Source organism: Osmia bicornis, chromosome 12, assembly GCF_907164935.1.
Source record: "Osmia bicornis bicornis chromosome 12, iOsmBic2.1, whole genome shotgun sequence".
Taxonomy (NCBI): Eukaryota; Metazoa; Arthropoda; class Insecta; order Hymenoptera; family Megachilidae; genus Osmia; species Osmia bicornis.
Window position 1 is genome coordinate 4140504 of NC_060227.1, and position 17861 is coordinate 4158364.

At 34.4% G+C, this 17861-nt stretch overlaps 2 protein-coding genes across 11 annotated transcripts in view; one reads left to right on the forward strand and one right to left on the reverse strand.

Moving 5' to 3' along the window:
* On the reverse strand, positions 1–13464 carry LOC114871418 (cytochrome b5 reductase 4). 7 transcript variants are annotated; one of them, XM_029177257.2, is made up of 11 exons: positions 13104–13464; positions 10373–10694; positions 4780–4950; positions 3476–3576; positions 3209–3389; positions 2674–2936; positions 2369–2591; positions 2018–2312; positions 1589–1675; positions 1361–1519; positions 1–1289 (listed from the first exon to the last, which is right to left on the reverse strand). In XM_029177257.2, the coding sequence occupies exons 2-11, from the start codon at positions 10602–10604 to the stop codon at positions 1235–1237; spliced, it is 1767 nt and encodes a 588-aa protein (XP_029033090.1). In that variant the 5' UTR covers positions 10605–10694; positions 13104–13464; the 3' UTR covers positions 1–1234. The 7 variants fall into 7 exon arrangements, with proteins under 7 accessions (XP_029033090.1, XP_029033092.1, XP_029033088.1 ...); XM_029177259.2 differs by lacking the exon at positions 13104–13464 and adding an exon at positions 12442–12663 and having other exon boundaries at positions 4888–4950; XM_029177255.2 differs by lacking the exon at positions 13104–13464 and adding an exon at positions 12442–12663.
* The window catches only part of LOC114871419 (fatty-acid amide hydrolase 2), a 6008-nt gene continuing 865 nt past the window's right edge, over positions 12719–17861 (forward strand). Inside the window, exons 1-6 of one of the 4 annotated variants that reach the window (XM_029177266.2) lie at positions 12719–12824; positions 15534–15741; positions 15817–16020; positions 16122–16649; positions 16724–17113; positions 17656–17838. In XM_029177266.2, coding sequence (XP_029033099.1) covers positions 15538–15741; positions 15817–16020; positions 16122–16649; positions 16724–17113; positions 17656–17838 — 1509 coding nt within the window. In that variant the 5' untranslated portion in view covers positions 12719–12824; positions 15534–15537. Of the gene's footprint in view, positions 12825–13510; positions 13872–14200; positions 14396–15533; positions 15742–15816; positions 16021–16121; positions 16650–16723; positions 17114–17655; positions 17839–17861 lie in introns of those variants that run through there. The other 3 variants (XM_029177268.2, XM_029177267.2, XM_029177264.2) reach the window with 3 other exon arrangements.

Genomic DNA, 17861 nt, shown 5'->3' on the forward strand with positions numbered 1-17861 from the left:
TAAGGCCATCAAATGTTCATTTATTTCTGGTAACAACTATGTACACACATATACATACACATAGGCGTATTTAACATGTACATACTTAAATACACTAAGTGGTCCACACTTAAAAATGCATTTAAAAAAAAACAAATCTCATTTATATCAATCATTCACCAGCTTATCAATGGAATGATATTTAATTGATCAAAATACTTTAAAAGGATTCTCTAATACTTCCTACCTGTACATCGAGAATTTAATGATCCCTACAATAGTAAAAAGGCTGATCCTGTTAAATTTAATACACTTTTCTAATTAGGCCACACTGTTGTTGCTATTGTTTCAAAAAGTTTCACCTTTCATTATATTGATTTAGCACGCGTTTTCCATTTTAAATAGAAAAAGCCAAAATGTTTTTTAAGAATTCTCATCACTAAAGTTCAAAAAATAAATTGATGTTTCATTTTATATAACACAGAATATGAAGGTTTGAATTGTTGTCTTTAGGTGAAGTACTCTCTGATAAATAGTTAAAAATACACAGTTCTCCAGGTGCTAAAAGACTATTTTTGCAAAAATAATTTGTTCTCGCATAGAAAGCTGGATACTTAGAATCCGAGTACTTTCTTTTAAGATCCTTGTGCTGCCACTACATTGGCAGATGATCACGTTGTTTTAAAAGTTGTTCTAAATTGATTACCTTTCCCTTTTGTTTAAAATTCATTGCTTTATGGCTGAGAAAACAATGATATGACAATGCTTTATCACTAGCCAATGTACTTGCAACCTTACTCCTATTTGTTTCTTTGAAACTCGCAGATATGGTACAAATTGGTAATGCCTATCGACACTAAGTCGTATAGAAATTTACACGAGATTTTCTTCTGTATTGCGTTTAAAAATGACAATTCGTATGCATTGAGAAGCGTCAAAGGAATTTGAAAAGTTCACATAGAATTACAATTCTGTAGAATTAAAAAATGTTACAAAATACCTTGAGTACCAGAATTTAATTCTGTTATTTATTTACAAGACCTTTTTTTTAATCAAATATCTCTGTGTTCAAAATTAAGATAATTATGTTTTCGATCATTTACCATTGAATGTGACATTGTGGGCGGAAATAGGAGTAAAAGTATCCAAAAGGCTGATTAATAAACCTTCGATAGAACCATACATAATTGTTTGTTTCAGTTTTCCACGACTTCATTGATATTCTGGAATTTAGTATCAAAAGAGAATTAATTGTTTAATCGTCGAAATCGTGCATCTGATAGGGTTTCCAGTCCAGCTTCTGAAGCGACCTAAAACAGAAATGGATTAATTATTACAGAAAAAAGTAATTAAATTAAACTTGCAAGGCAACTGAAATTACTTTCTGGCAAAATGAATGAATCCCGGAGGACCACATGTGAAAACACACGCATCAGGGGAATGCTCCCCGACTAATTCTTTTAATAAATCATCTGATATCGTTCCGCGTTTTCCTGTCCACGTACTTCCGGCTTGCGAGAGGATATGTGTGACTTTCAGTCTGAAAATAAAAAGTTCATAATAAGAGTTGATATTAAAATTGATGCTGGTAAGTAAACATGGTATATACTTTTTATCTGCACTGGCTTTTTTCAGTTGTACCACATAGAACATATTATCTTCGTCTTTGTTGAAGTTCAGCAGGTTTATGGTCTTTCTGGAGAAAATAAAAAACTTGTTAAATTATAATATATCATTGTAATCTCTTGTTCTCGATAATTCTATTAATTACCCACTAAAATACTTAATAAATAAAATAAATCAATTCCAAATATCATATGTCCATTCCCCATCCCCTTGTGTCTTCAAAAACAAAAAACATTTGCGTCAAAGGAAAGTAACACAACATGCCAAAGACTTACTGCAGTTTCAAAAAAAGAATTTGCCTAGGACGTGCCAGAAACCGTCTCCAAATTAATTTCACCCACTTGGCATAAAATAACTCAGAGAAATTAGAACAGACTAAGTGGAGAAGATGCAGGAACGAGAATATACTAACACAATGCGCCTGGCCAAGGCTCGCTGAACGATGCCAAGCATCGCTGTCAAGCCAGTGCCACCGACAAGCATATGAATCACCGAGTAGCGATCAAAGGATTCTACTACGAAGGCACCTAAAGCATTGCTCAGCATCAAGGTTTGGCCACTTTGAAGGGCGGTTATGGACGGACTAAGCGCGCCGTTCGGGTACTTCTTGATCATCAGACACAAACAATCGGATCTGTAACTCGGCGCCATGTCGTCCGGATGAAGGCACGGTGGGACAGGCGTGTACGATCGCGATACTTCCATTCCTAAAAGTATATCCGTGAAAAATCTAAGAAATTATAATGATTAGATTACTGCTTACCCATCACACTCATTTTAGCTTCTACGTGTCTACCAATGGGCACTAATTCCAGGTAGTCTTTAGCTCGCACGACTAATAAGTGAACTAACTTAGAGAGAGGTATATTCGCAAGTACTTCATACTCTTTGTATATTCGACTACTGGTATTAGTCTCCCTGGAAATGGTGTGACTGCCTAAGGTTTTCCATATTTCCTTCTTCTTCTTTGTAAAAGTAAAGTCTACCTATAAAAGACAGTATAAAATTTTAATACTTTTAACCTGGCTTTGAATCATATGTGAATATCGAAGAGGACAGTAGTGTTACCTCCATTGTGTCAAGGTTCCTCTTGCACAACGGCGGCCATTCAATATCCGCCGCTAAATCGACTTCGTGGGTGATGATGTCCCTCTCGAAAAACAATTTGAAAACCAATTTCGAGTCGCTTATCCTTCGCAGCTGATAACACACACCTGGATAGTCGCGCACCGTGTGATAGAAAAGAGTGATCGAATTGGATGTCTGCCTCCAATCCATCTTTACATTCGACGGGTTATCCTCTGGCAAGTTTTCTTGATTAGCATTGCTAGCTGAAAATTCATCATATGAATTAATTTATAATATATTAACGGTGTTCTTTCCTATTCAAATAAATGATAAAATAAGCAAAAAAATCCCTCATCAAAAAATTCAGATACCTTGCTCTGAACCAGAACACCCCTGGTGACCCATATTCCAATTATCTCGTTTCATCATCCACTTTTTTTTTCTTTTTCTTCTTAATGGAACAATAAATATTTCTCCTCAAGAAAGGCTTCTACAAAGGCTTTGGAAGGTCTCAGAATCAATCTTAAAAACTTACTCGTGCAACTTTTGATCAGGTCCAACTTGGTTAAGGAACAATTGGTCGTATTTGACACAACGTTCTCTGTTGATGAGGATGAACTGCTATTGTTGTTGCTGTTGTTGCTCCCTCCGCTACGACTCAATCTTCCAACCACACACTTCTGAAGGATGCTCTGATAGTTGACCCAAGCGTGCACCTGCAACGAACGATCTATGGGTACGTAAAAATAATCATTGATAGTATGTTGATGTCGAGCAATGATTAATAAGCTGATGGACTCACGTTTTCGAATAGTTTTGTGGCATCTTTACCGACGCCTCTCATCAGCTCGCTGATTCCTCCTGGGTGGAAATCCATGTAACGAGTCACGTTAAATACGATACCTATATTGAAAAATAAAAATCAATTAATTAATTAATGATTTTTATGTATCTGAGAATTTTGATAATCTACGCTCGAAAATTGAAATAAAAATAAAATACAAACGCCGAATTGAGGGAAGGTCTAAGCGGGGCTGCATTATAAATTGTCTATTTATTATGTCAAAAAATATTGAATGAAATTTTGTTACTATTGCTCTCTCTTTATAATTAGATGTTATTTAATTTTAATTACAATACATTTTTATTTTTAAAGTTTATCAACCAAGGGGGGCCCCCGAAGATTTGATAGCTATGGGCTCCAGAAATCTTAATCCAGTGTAAAATACAATAAATAAAAATAAAATAGAATATGATTATTCTTCTTTCATTTATGTTTTATCTAACAAGGAAATGTCTATTTTTTGCGACAAAAAATCATTAATAAATAGCTTTAGTCCTGGACTAATTATAGTTCAATAAGAAGAAAGATCCTTGAATACTAAATAAAGGTCTTTTTTCTTACGTTTGACTATTACATTGATTTCTATCGTAAAGTGTGTTTTTATTCGTTTACACGTCAATGTAATGTTAACAAACATCGTGGATCCGAGTCACGCGCGATCATAAAAATACATTGAATGAATTTTTTATACGATGGCATTGAAATATCCGTCTGACTGGTTCGTAACAAGCTTGGAATAAATATTGGATGTGCCCAGGGAGGAAAGTAAATTTTAATCAAGCTAAAAGCGAACGGTAGCCAATGTTATCTTTGCTTCCCGTGACTGCTCCTCGCTTTTTATCCAATATATACGAAAACTTCGTCTCTGATCCACTGTGTCATCGATTATCTGGATTTTCTTATTAGACACTTGGGAGATTAATAAATAACATGGGAATTGAAGGAAATTGTTGGATGAAGATGATGTTGGATATTTAAAAAATATTTTAAAGATTGTTGATATTACAATTGACGGTATTAGGAATTTTATAGAGAATAAACGATTTATTAGAAATAGAAATAGAAATAGAAAATATATTAGAAATGAAGGTAGAAAATTTATAGATTAAAAATGTTATAGAAAATACACAATATAGAGAAAATAAAAAATGTATTAGATATAGAAATAGAAACAGAAATAGAAATAGCGAAAATTTATTAGAAAAAAGAGTATTTGTATTTATATACAAAATGAAATGAAATATTTAATATAAAAACCATACCTCTAATAGCAATCCAAGCATCATTTTGTTTATTATGGTTTGCTAATTCAGACAATGTTACAACACGTGGAACTCCACCAACACCGGTTAAATCGACCCCCGAATTACCTAATCGAATCCAATCCATCAAACTATGACCGGGTGCTAAAGCTGTTTTATTTCGGGGATTTCCTGTGAACAATCAGAAATTTATTTGATTATGTATGATCCATGAAGGAGTTTCAAAGTTGTAGATCATGACGATTAAAATTTATGTAAATTATGAACGATGACTCGTATTGGTATTCAAATAAATCAGAAGATGAAATAATACATTCTTTTGTAGTTTTTATAAATATGTCGAAAGTTTATATTTTGATGGTAAACTTTGCAGAAATAGAATTGGTAACTTTCTGAACGCTTTCGCGTAGTACAGAAAACAGAGACGTTCCCAGAATAACTCTATTTTCCTTAGCCCTAAATTCTTACTTCAATTCTGGAAAGCAAAAAAGCATCATTTTACCATTAAGAATTTGCATGGCATACAATAATGTAGATTTCTAAGGATATTAACCGACGGACCATGGAGAGAGCCCCAATGTTAATATAATTCTGTATTTCATATTATTTTCATTCTCTAAATTTTACACTGTTCCTTTAAAAATTATTCTTTCAATATATAAAATCGTTTCGTTTAAAAATGATATATTTAACTTTAGATAATATTCTTGTATAGATTTTGTAAGTTTAGGTCACGATCGACCCAGGCTTAGCTGTTCATGGGTTAAATTTAGAATGTCATTGAATTCTATAGCAATCAAAATGATAATCAAAATTACAAACTTTAGATAAAAATCACTTATTAATAAAGAGTAGCTCACATATTTAATTAGGAGATTTTACTTATGTATATCAAAAAATAAAATTTTATCTGAAACGATTGATAATCTCATAAAATAACAGATATCACTAAGATTATAGAAATAATGTTGCACATATAAAACTAAAGTAAATAATTTTAATAGCAAATTAGTATGACCTGTATCATCGTCCACCATAATAGATACGACTATATCTAGTACGAAGGCCAATAAGATAGCAAATTATCGTTAAATAGATGAAAACATGTGCGCCTGTTGATCGACGATAAAAGCAGAGGAAAATTAATTCAATTTCTATCCACTTCCGCATGATGCCATTCATGAATTCACGGTGGAAAGATGAAGAATCGTTCAACGAGCGGGGCTAATGTTCGCCGAAACGGGCCACGAGTAAAATTAATGAGCAATTATCGTTAATTACTGACCGTCCTGAATCTGCAAACTGAGACTCGGCGGAGACCCGTCGCCGTCCATGACGGAAACCAAAGACGCGCCGCAGCATCGTGGCATTTTCTCATCGAAACGTCACCTTCCCCAGACTTTTAACCATCCTCCTGCATAGAAACGGTAAATTTCAAAAGAAATCAACTTCCATAGTACTCTTTGAACAAAATCAACAACGAAACCTTGTTATACGAGGAAATGGTAAAGTTACCATTTTGAAAAATAATCCTAATAAATGGTAGATTTATTCTTTTGGAAAAGTTGAAAATTTGAAGATAAAAAGGTAATATCTATAGAGAAATATAGATTATTCGTGTCGAATATGAAAGTGACAAAAATGGCGGGAACCTGAGGTAATTATAAACATACCTATACAAAACAATGTTGATATGGAAAATCTTCATATATAGGATTTATCTATCCTTGAAATCATTCTAAACAACACATAAACTAAATTGGTCCTCTTCACTCAATTATCTTAACTTAATCAAACACTATTTCAAAGTACAAATGGAACATGAAATACATAGAGTAACTATTATTCTGAAGATCTGATGTACCATTCTATACCTTCCTATACATATAGTTCTTGATCCTCAAACAAAGTTCACTGAATTATAACTTTGAATTTCTAATATCACTAAAATCCTGTCTTACATAACAATTTTAAAAAACAATAAATTAAATATGAAGCACAACATGTATCTGTTATTCCAAACAACGCAATAGTCACTTCATTATAACTTAAAACTATTCCCCAAGTGTCTCAATTTAACTAATCACTAAATTTTGTCTTTGATAACAATTTTAATATACAAATTGTTATTTAGGAAAGACGATGTATTAATCTATCAACTAGATACGTGCACGTTTGACAATCATTTTGGACGACTCTGGTTGCTCCAGATTGTTGATCAATAACGAAGGTGATCAGATCGAGACGAAGTGTGATAATGTTTTGAAGAAGATGGAAACGTGATCGCGCGATAAACAACAGGATGAAACGTTGATCCGGCGTTGGTGGACTGGAAGGTACTGCACCGAAACACGCGGACCGATATAGCCCTCGAACAGGTAAATCAATATAGTTGCTACGGCATGCCTAACACGCAGGATCTCACGAGCGCGTGGTTCTACATTAAGATCGACGGGGTCTCCTTCGCTAATTCGGTCAGATATTAAATATTGAAGGCATTTAATGGAATTTCAATTCCAATTCCGATCGATCTTAAGTCTTCAACAGCGGAGTCTGGGTCAATCGAGATCCAAACTTACAAAATATTTAAAATTAATTAATCTAAACTTAAATATATAATTTTTAAAGGACCAATGTAAAATTTAGAAAATAAAAATAATATGAGATATAAAATTATAATACGCTCTCTCCATGGTTCACCATCTGAGGTTTGATATAATTAGATGATTGGAAAAGAGTCTCGGGTATCTGTAAATCGTCATCTTTTCTAATAAAAAAAATTTTCTAATAAAAGTACTAGTAGTAATTAGTTTATAAGGCATTTTTATTATCGCGGAAAGATCAAGAATTTTTATCTTTATTCGATATGCGAGCGACGATTTCAAAAGTAGATTTGCCAAAGGAAATGATCAGTTGACGTCCGGTTTCCGAACAAGATTCGATTGAAGGAAGCAGTAATTGGAATATTTCCATTGAAAAAACTGATCCACCAGAAGCGGAAACCTTCAATGAAATTACGCAATCTAATTATTATAACAGACGCTCGTGCTGCTTTTAATTAAATTGAGAAATTTTATTGAGTCAAACCAATTTAAATGAACTCTTTATAAATTTTTAAAAATGAATATTTTTATATAAATTTGTACTGATGTCATCCTTTATCATATCAAATTCTTGAACTGAATATCAGATATTAAGTATAAACAGTAATTTCTTAGAAATAGAAGAATTACATAAGATAAAAAGTATTTTCTAGTCATAAAAACTGGTTTAATGTTTGCAAAATTCAGACGTCAACTGTGTAATACGTTTTTTAAAATAATATGCTGATTTATTCATAATTCAAAAGGATCAACACTATTGATGCTCGAAGCTATACGGATTCTATTATCTTCTTGCAAAACACGGTTGTTGCGTTTTATTAATAGCAAACTGCGAAGGGCAATCTGATGTTCATTTTCTAATTTAATTTACAATTAGATTTAATTATATTAATCATAAGAGTGGATGCAATAATATAAGTTATCTGAGGAGTTCTGACAATATGAGTTTTCCTGCCTTATCAGCTCTTCTGACAAGTCAATCTCATTTTTATTTTTTTAATTTAATTTAGATTTTAATGTAGCAATAATAAGAGTAAATCTATTATAGTAACAGTAAACGTGGCCTTTTCAGATAAATCGCAGAATAAAATACAAAGTTAGTATCTCTCGAATAAATCTATAGTATTAACATTCCTCTATATATGCAGGTGGAAGGTTTCGAAACATCTTCGATACCGTCGAAGTGCTTTCTAAAACGTTTGTTATTCCAAGATCACGTCGGTTTACAGAGGCACCGGTGAAAAGGACAAACTTAATTTTATTCAAAGAACTCTCAGTTATCTTTGGATTCCTGTTTCCTTCGTGAATCGATGAACCGCGGGTAATAGAAGAGAATCGGGACGAATTGAATTCCACGAACAGAGTTATTTCAGATTGCTCTTCACTTCGTGTCTTGATTTATACACATTGTCAATACTTGCAAAATGCAATTATTTAAAATACTATTATACTATTCTATTTGAATTAATATATTAACAATGAGATTTTCCAGACTGATACTTCAAAGTTTATTTCCCTAAACAAACTTATTATTAATGTTTTGTCAAATCTAGATCCTAAACTCTAACAACTATTTTCATATATTTATGATATTAACACTTTGACTGTCACACTGAAAGTGTAAAAAACTCCATGAAGTAATGTTTTGTCTATTATTCTTACAATATTTCATTATAATGATTATCCATAATTTCAAGGATTAGTATTTCTAAGTAGATAAGTCAAAGAATTTCAAATGATATGGGTGATGGATTTCTACAGAAATTCACTTGGATGACGTGGCGGTCAAAGTGTTAATACTTAACTAATCTTCTTTCAGATATAAAATTGCTAGAGTTGTAGTCAAATCGTCAGATTGCTAAGAATTCAGTTGCAGCACCGACTCTCACTATCGGGACAGGACAGGGGACAGAATGGTCACGCCGATCGGCCCTGCCCTACCCTATCCTGGCCCAATAATGCGAATCGGGAATGACTACATTTTCACGGGATTTTCCGATCCTATGGTGTCGATCTTCTGTCCTCGAGAACGACGAGCCTCGAATAAGTCCAATTCTCAATATCGGGACAGGACAGGGGACAAAATCTATTTGCCGATCGGCCCTGCCCTGCCCTATCCTGACCCAATAATGCGAACCGGGCATGATCCTTGAAGTTAAGATACTCCAATCCATGATGTCCACTCATAAAATTGAATTTGAAGATGAAGTATAAAGAGAAAGGTTGAGGAGGATTCTTCGGATTGTTCTAACACTAAAATGGAATGATTAGTTGGTTTATTTAACGCTTTAGGTATTATACGCCATTAGTAACTTGTGTCTGTTACTTTGTGTTACGAGGTATTATCAGGTGTGAGGAAGCTTTTAATTGTAAGTAAATATTTGTTTATTCACGCAAACGCAGAGATTAAAATATCCTAAGACTTAGGCTATTAGTAGACTAAATATACTAGGTAATGCGTTCAGTGCCGGTTTTAGCAATATTAGCGCCCTGGGTAAGATTATCGTGGCGCCCATTCAGGGGCTCAAAATTTAAGAAAAAGAAAAGACAAGGTAATAATATGAAACGATGAATCTGTAGTTAGATTGTAAAAATTGTTAAAGCATAGCAGCTTTACTAATCTAAACGGATATAAATGAATAAATACTAGGGACACTGGGCTGCGGCGCCCCCTGCAGATCTAGCGCCCTGGACGATTGCCTCCTCCCCAACGCCGGCCCTGAATGCGTTGTAAACTATATAGATAACAGTCTCATATGCGGGTAACGTTGAAAATCTTAATAAAAAATATAGAATCCTGAATAAAGTGTAAAATATTGTATTTTATATTAAAAAAAAAAAAAAATACAGTAAATAAATCATAAACTATTAACTTCAAACCGTAATAGAGAAATACCAGTTCTTTGCCTCTGTGTTCCGTTACATAAATATTTATTTGAACAGCTGTGAACGATTAAAAGCTAAACAGACAATTTTAGCAATTGACTCACCGGTAGCTGAACCGGATGACGATCCCGCTTCGCCGATTACATTCGCCCCATGAGATTGTTTCACTCTTGCAACTCCGCTGGGTAATAAAACGGCGTTTTTAGCCAGCAAACCAGTGGCCGATGTAGGCTTCACATCTACGTTCTTCATCTTTTCCCGAATAATTTTGGCATCGTCTTTGCCTTCCTTTTTTTCGTCCGATTTTCCTTGTTCCTGATCTGAACTCTTCTTCATCTTATCTATTGATTTTCCTCATGAAGAGCTCGAGATGGAACTTGTGATTTATAGTCTCGATAGGAACTGTGACATGATAGCGGTCGGTATCTGGAAAAAAAAGAAATAAAAATTTTATATTTTCCCGCTAATTTCTTGCAAAGCAAATTTCCGAAATTAATTCATGATCTTTTAATCAATTTTTGCTCCGAAAATATCTAAATTGATGTAATAAAGCCTTAATCGTCGATTATAACGATCGAAAATAACAGTTCGAAAGCATCATGGGAAATAAAAAAAGATGGCGGACATAAATGGCGGACAAAGATGGCGGTCAAAAGGAACGGTTAAAAAAAAGAAACAACCTCGACAGTTTCGCATACTAAAAGCGAAAGTAACGGGAAAAAACAGTTACGTAAAGTGACTATAATAATTATGGGAAATATTCCGATGATCGTAGAATTAGTTTTCAAAATAAAAACAAAAATAGCTTCCTAGAGGTGTATCTAAATTGCCGGAAGTCACTTCCGTATGAGATTGATTGATAAATAGAGTTTTATCACGGTCATTTAAATTTCTCATAAAGTAGCACACGAATAATGTGTATCATTAAGAAATAATGATTGTAAAAATTTAGAAAGTGAAACGAGTATGAGGATGCCAGATATTGGTATCACTTTCTCTTCGCATTTCATAAATAATAAGGTTCAAATCCATTTCTTGGCGAAAAATACTTCCTTTTCGTAAAGCGTTTATAAAAATGATATAATATCAAAAAGATTACTTTCAACGCCACGTACACTTTTCAAAAACGTCACGTGACCTTCAACAATTCGACACAAACAATCAAAAAACGTCTGAAATTATTTTTAAATGCTTACGCAGCACGGGTTCAAAGTTTTAATGTTATTAATATTCATGACCCTTGAAGAAAGTTCATTTAATCGTTTGATAAAAATAATGCAAAGAATTTAGTAGACACGTGTGAATAAATTCACGTAAACAACGAGAAAACAACAAGGTAGACGAATAAATAAATTAAAAAAGGTAGACGATGAAAAATAAACCACGATAAAACGTTGAACCTACTTCGAATAAACCGATATCCGAGGTGCATCGAATTCTATTAAATAAACTGTCAACGGATGCAGAAAAAGTATACGATGACACGAGGTTAAAGACTTGAAACGACATGTCGGAAACAGAAACAGAAATGGAGTGAGACAGCTGATTTATGTTACGAAAGCTACGTGCAATATTGTGCGCAAAATAATACAGAACAATCGTTCCGTTGTATTACATAAAATTTTGCAGAATTATCAGTTTACAACAGTGTATAAAACACTGTGTTTGAATGAGTCATAACGTTTAACAAAATAAGACCACGTTAATTCCGCCTTAAAAGCAGCGTTGAACAAGTAATATAGGGTACGCAATAAACGAATAGTTATTTATTTTCCATAAAGTTCCAGCAGCAGATATTTACAGACAGTAAATAAATTAGCTACAGGGAAGGGTTCGCATTAAACTGGACGTACTCGTTCGAAAATAATCCATGAAGTTGTAGTTAAGAAGGATGAGACTCACTCCCATATGGAAATATTAATAAAATGATAATCAAAGTTAGCCGCGGGTGGGGAGCGAAACGAGGTGAAGAAACGGAATTGCTTGATTCCACGGCTACACCCGAATCATTTCTCGTCTCTAAACGAATCCTATAGTTCTTGACAAATCATTCGAAGTATAGAATATCGTATGAAAATCAGCTCCGAATCGTATAGTGAAAAACATGCGATTCGAGAACGATTGATTTCGCGAGACAATATCACGGCGCAAAGCCGCACGCTCGTGAGCTAACCTCAAAAGTGCGATCAGCGATCATGAGCCGCATGTCAGGTCGGAAAATGTAGGAGCCAATTTCACCGCACTATACCGCTACGCCGTTAACTCAGCACGAGACGCGGCCAATAATAAAATCACCAAGGATAATGAGCGTTCTTTGTAGAGTGATAAGGAAGCAAGTGGCCACAAAGTGACATTCACCCTGTCGTATACACGCACGCGCGCACATTAATGCTATGCCCTCTCCCCTATACCTTAAACTCCCCCCTCCCGCTTGCGATTGAATCGACCTCTAGCGATCTCTCGAGAATCAGTCATCGAGAGTCTTCGAATCGTTCCGAGTCTGCATCGAAACAAAGTTATTTTAAAAGAAGTTTGAAAAAAAGATCGATAAAATAGGTAAACGAGTGAAGTAAAAGAACGTAGTATGGAGTCTGAGAAGTTATCGTTCATTGGGACATGTATTATGTTGCTATTTCTTCATCATGCATTTCTGTGTAACATCTTTTTCAAATCAATTTCTAGTGCCAGTAATCGCGCTCACTTATAATAAAAAAAGAAAATACATTTACTGTAAACTTAACGCTTAATATATGTGTTGCATTGTAATTTACAACCTGTATTTGCAATTTCAAACCTTAACAATTATACCTATATAAGTTTGGTTTTAAATTTTACCTGTAAGAAAGGAACGATCGATACATCGAAACCTGTTGCCCGCATAAGTAAACAGCTACCTAGAAGATAAAATACGGTCAAACATTAATCAACATGTCGTTTAAAATTAACTACCTTAATTATTTACCAATACAGATATTTAAACAAATAGTACATGTATGTAGGTCTACAAGAAACAGCAACAATACTGATGTAATTATTAATTAAATGTTTTCGACTAATATTTACGTACGTCAAATAAAGGTCATCAATTGTGTATAAAAAAAAAAAGTAAACATATCAAGTTATCGCTTATCGCTTATCGCTTATCGACCTACTAAACGATGTTGTAAGTCGAAACTACAAGAAACATAAGTACTTATCTGTTCTCACGTAATACACACATTCTACGAAATTACTGATATCGCTCACGAGGGCATCGTTCCCATCGCTACCTGGCGGCCATCTTACTCACATCCTATCCCCGATTTGCCAAATATCTCTCCAGCGCATAAAAGGTCGTAAGTCCCAGCTCAGCGAGCGGTTATAGCGATTGCGCGTATCCCATATAGTCAGTGCTGATGAAGGTGTAAGCATAGCTTTTGCGAGTGGTGTCAGTCTAGTGCTGGTACGAGTGCCGGAGAAAGCAGCGTCAGAGAAGGCGCGATATTGTTGCGTCTATGATTCATGACTTAAACCAATTTTTTATCGGTAAGCTGTCATAATACTGATTAGCACGCCGACCTATAACATACTTTGCCGGTTCACTTATCGAGCAGATCACAGTTGGTAAGTAAGTGCATCGATTGAAACACGTTACTCAACAGTGTATCCGGTGTTTTGATACATAACTAAATTTCCATGATATCTCTAACCGGTTACATATTTCAGAAAATTTTCGAGTATTTTAGCTACATATTACCCATTTATTCTGTACTGCAATTGTAAATAAATTATTCGCCGGTGGAACATAGAAGAGATCCGGTCACCGCTACACAAATAACATAATGACAATCGAGTTATCTGTATTCGTAGATCATCGAGCCGTTTCAGTCGCATAATTATTATTTATCGAGGAGAAGAGTTTCTCTGTTACGTGAACTATTATACATTCACAGCTTACTTTCAACGGGTGGAACCTACACGCCCGAAGTAACAAAGGCCTGAAATGTGACACGAGTGCTGCACTCCGACCCGTACAAACAATGTCAAACTCACATGGTGTTGATCTGCGATAGCCTTGATGTATAACTCTAATGGTTACATCATTATTCGTTCGTCAACGTGATCTTCACGTTGATGATTCTACGTTGGTATTTTTTATTCCTTGAAAAATTATTCGGATGCGAATCGCGTGTACGTCGATTCTCGTCCGACAGCCATTTGTGGTGCGCGTGATTAATCGATACACGGACCGGCATTTGTCATAAGCACGCGGTGAACACACGGCAAGATAATTCGTAACGCAAGGTCAACCAATTAATCTAACGCCGACGGGGTGATATACAGCCACGATACAAATAATGATCCGGGATGATCCAGACGAAAGTGATCTAAATCACCTGTTCATCTAACGACAAAACAAACCTAAACGTTATGCGATCGCAGCTTGTAATACATTTTATTTAAGTACGAATTGGACAAATTAGATCTATGCAATTATAATTCGTTGCAGTCCGTACTGAATTACGCGTATTATGAGCCGTATCAACACGATGCGGTGACCTCTTTTAACGACCATTAAATGACATAATGACAGAAACGTTTATGTATAATTTACAGTAAGCCCGTTCATTTTCTTGAGGAATAATAATGCACGAAAAATGTTGGGGATTAAATGTGGTTATCGTTATTTTGAAATTCACTTGCAGTATTTTCATTGAATACTTTGCGATATCTATAGTAAACGCGCGCTAAACATAGTTTTTAATAGCAATTTTTATTACCTAAGGGTGACCTCTTTTTATGTCCAATGTATATAACGTTACTTTGAAATAATAAAAAATAATCAACCTCTGTCTACTGTCGCTTTGAACGAAGATATTTTTTTAACGCTTTTTTATGTGTTCGTAAAATTAATTTCGAAACGAAGCTAAACGCGAAAATAGCGGAATTTTTGAAAATGTGTATTGTAGTCTTTGTGTAAGCAAATAGAAATTGAATCCTGTTATGCTTTCTACAAATGCAAGAATATAAATCTTATTTACACTTAGAAATGATAATATTTTATGATCCAATATATAAAGTTTGTTGTCCTTTAACTGATTATATTAACAATGAATACTGCTTTGGATTAGTTGATTAATTTATGCTAATGATGAAGTATTTAACCAATCATTACTTTCATGCATGTATTATTCATTTTTATGTATATACTCTATAATTATAACCACATTAATATTTATTGCAACAGTGTGAGAATAATTAAGTGATATGCATTATCTTTTATAGATAGATGTCATCAAAGAGAAAAGTCCACAAGATGCAATCCAGAGGGCAAATAATGAATGTGATACATCGAATAATTGAACTGATTGCCAGGAAAATATATCTGTTTATGGCATTTTTGAGAGGTCCAGCCGAGACACAACCACCTTTGAAGGATCTAACTCTTTTACATAGTGCAACCACCTTAGCTTTTAAAATTCGAAACAAACAGGTAATCATTTATCCTTATCTTGAAACATATTTTCTCTAATGAAATTTAATTATTAATGGAAATTTATGTTTATAGTTAACTTCAGAACAAGTACTGCAATCATATATAGATAGGATAACAGAAATTCAACCAGTATTAAATTGTGTAGTTGAAGATCGCTTTGAAGAGGCACTGAAGGAAGCAAAGAAATGCGATGAATTTTTAAAATCTCTAGATCCTTCGTCTCTTCAAGTATTAGCTACAGAGAAGCCCTTCTTCGGTGTGCCTTTTACAACAAAAGTAAGTCTCTTGTATTAAAAGTACTAAATATCTATGTTTCAATTAAACTGCTATATCATAATTACAGTTAATCAATTTAAATATCTTGTTTCCTGTGATAGGACTGTATTGCAATTGCCAATATGAAACAAACAGCTGGTTTAGTTGTTCGCAAAAATACTTTAGCCGAATGCGACGCGGATGTGATAAAATTAATGAGAGCGGCTGGAGGTATACCCTTGGCAACAACAAACGTTTCAGAATTAGCCATGTGGTGGGAAACTAGTAACTATATATATGGAACTACGAAAAATCCCTACAACACTAGACATATTGTTGGAGGATCTTCTGGGGGTGAAGGTTGCATACAAGGTGCAGCTGGTTCTCCATTTGGAATAGGATCGGATATCGGCGGTTCTATTCGTATGCCATCCTTTTTCAATGGAATTTTCGGGCATAAACCTTCCAAAGGTATAGTTTCTAACAATGGCCAGTATCCGAGTGCCCAAAGCGAAGACCAGGACCGATTGCTAGCTATTGGCCCAATGTGTAGATACGCACAAGACCTGCAACCTATGTTGAAAGTTCTTGCACATAAAAATATAGACATGTTGCGTTTGGATGAAAAAGTAGATATGTCAAAGATTAAGGTACAAATTGATACACTTAAATCCTAATTAGAGAGTGTAGATGTAATGTATAAGAAATATTTATATTGATTTAGTTATATTATATGGAAGATGATGGTGGCCAGTTCCTAGTATCTTCTGTGGATCCTGAGATAAAGGAAGCCATGGGAAAAGTGGTTCATTACTTTGAAAAAGCACATAAAATTAAGGCGACCAAACTTAATATTAGAAAGTTAAAAAAGAGCATCGCTCTTTGGATGGCAAACATGAGTTGTAAAGATGACAAAGATTTCACGTACGAGTTGTCAAATAGAAATGGTCATATAACTCTGTGGTGGGAATTTGTAAAATGGATGCTGTTCGTCAGCAACCATACCTTGATAGCTCTTCTTACTGCTACTTTTGAGAGATTCGCACTGAAACATGGAAGCGACGAGCACACAAAATTGATCCAAGAAAGTAAAGAACTTTATCGGGAATTTCAGGTACGATACCTGAAACATATTCTAATCTAAGCATTATACCAATGAATTCTTATCTTCTATAAATGATTAATTAGTACAATAATTATGATTGATAAGTGTCCGTAATATAACTTATCAGGAATGGAATTGGCTCCTATCTTCTTCTACGCCTTACTTTTCAAAATATCGCGCAAGATATACTGATTAGTTCTTACTGTCGAATTACGGAACTGTAATGTTTCTTACTGGATGTGATTTCTTTCTTGAGTCTCTCAAACTGATGAGACAACTAGTCTACTCCTTTCACGGTATCACGTGTTTTTCTAATAAGTAGCAAAAAATTGCCACTTTGCATGATGAATGAATTTTTTTTCCAATAGTCTACATAGCTTTACTTTTTTGTAACTTTGTTTTCATCGTGTAGTCATTACAACAGGACAAAAAGAGTGATTGAACTTGAAGCATGTATCCAGAATCATCCAGATTTTCTCTTTTTTCTCCCTTGTTATATTTCTTATGTGTCTTTGGTCATGACATGTTTTATATATATTTTTTTTTAACAGGATATTTTAGGTGAAGACGGTGTGTTCCTATATCCTACTCATCCAACTGCAGCACCATTGCATCACGAACCACTGATTAAGCCATTCAACTTCTCGTACACTGGCATTATTAATGTTTTGGGTTTACCTGCCACTGCTTGCCCCTTAGGTCTGAACAAGGAAGGACTTCCTATTGGAATACAGGTACAATTTTTATATTTTACTCT

Excerpts from the sequence above, each read along its gene's own strand:
- LOC114871418 (XM_029177257.2), bottom strand. The coding sequence starts at position 10,604 with ATGAAGAAGAGTTCAGATCAGGAACAAGGAAAATCGGACGAAAAAAAG. Across the intron at positions 3,577-4,779 it reads TGCTTGGATTGCTATTAGAG|GTATCGTATTTAACGTGACT; the intron begins GTATGGTTTTTA and ends TTTTCAATATAG. Across the intron at positions 1,290-1,360 it reads TTCATTCATTTTGCCAGAAA|GTCGCTTCAGAAGCTGGACT; the intron begins GTAATTTCAGTT and ends TTTCTGTTTTAG.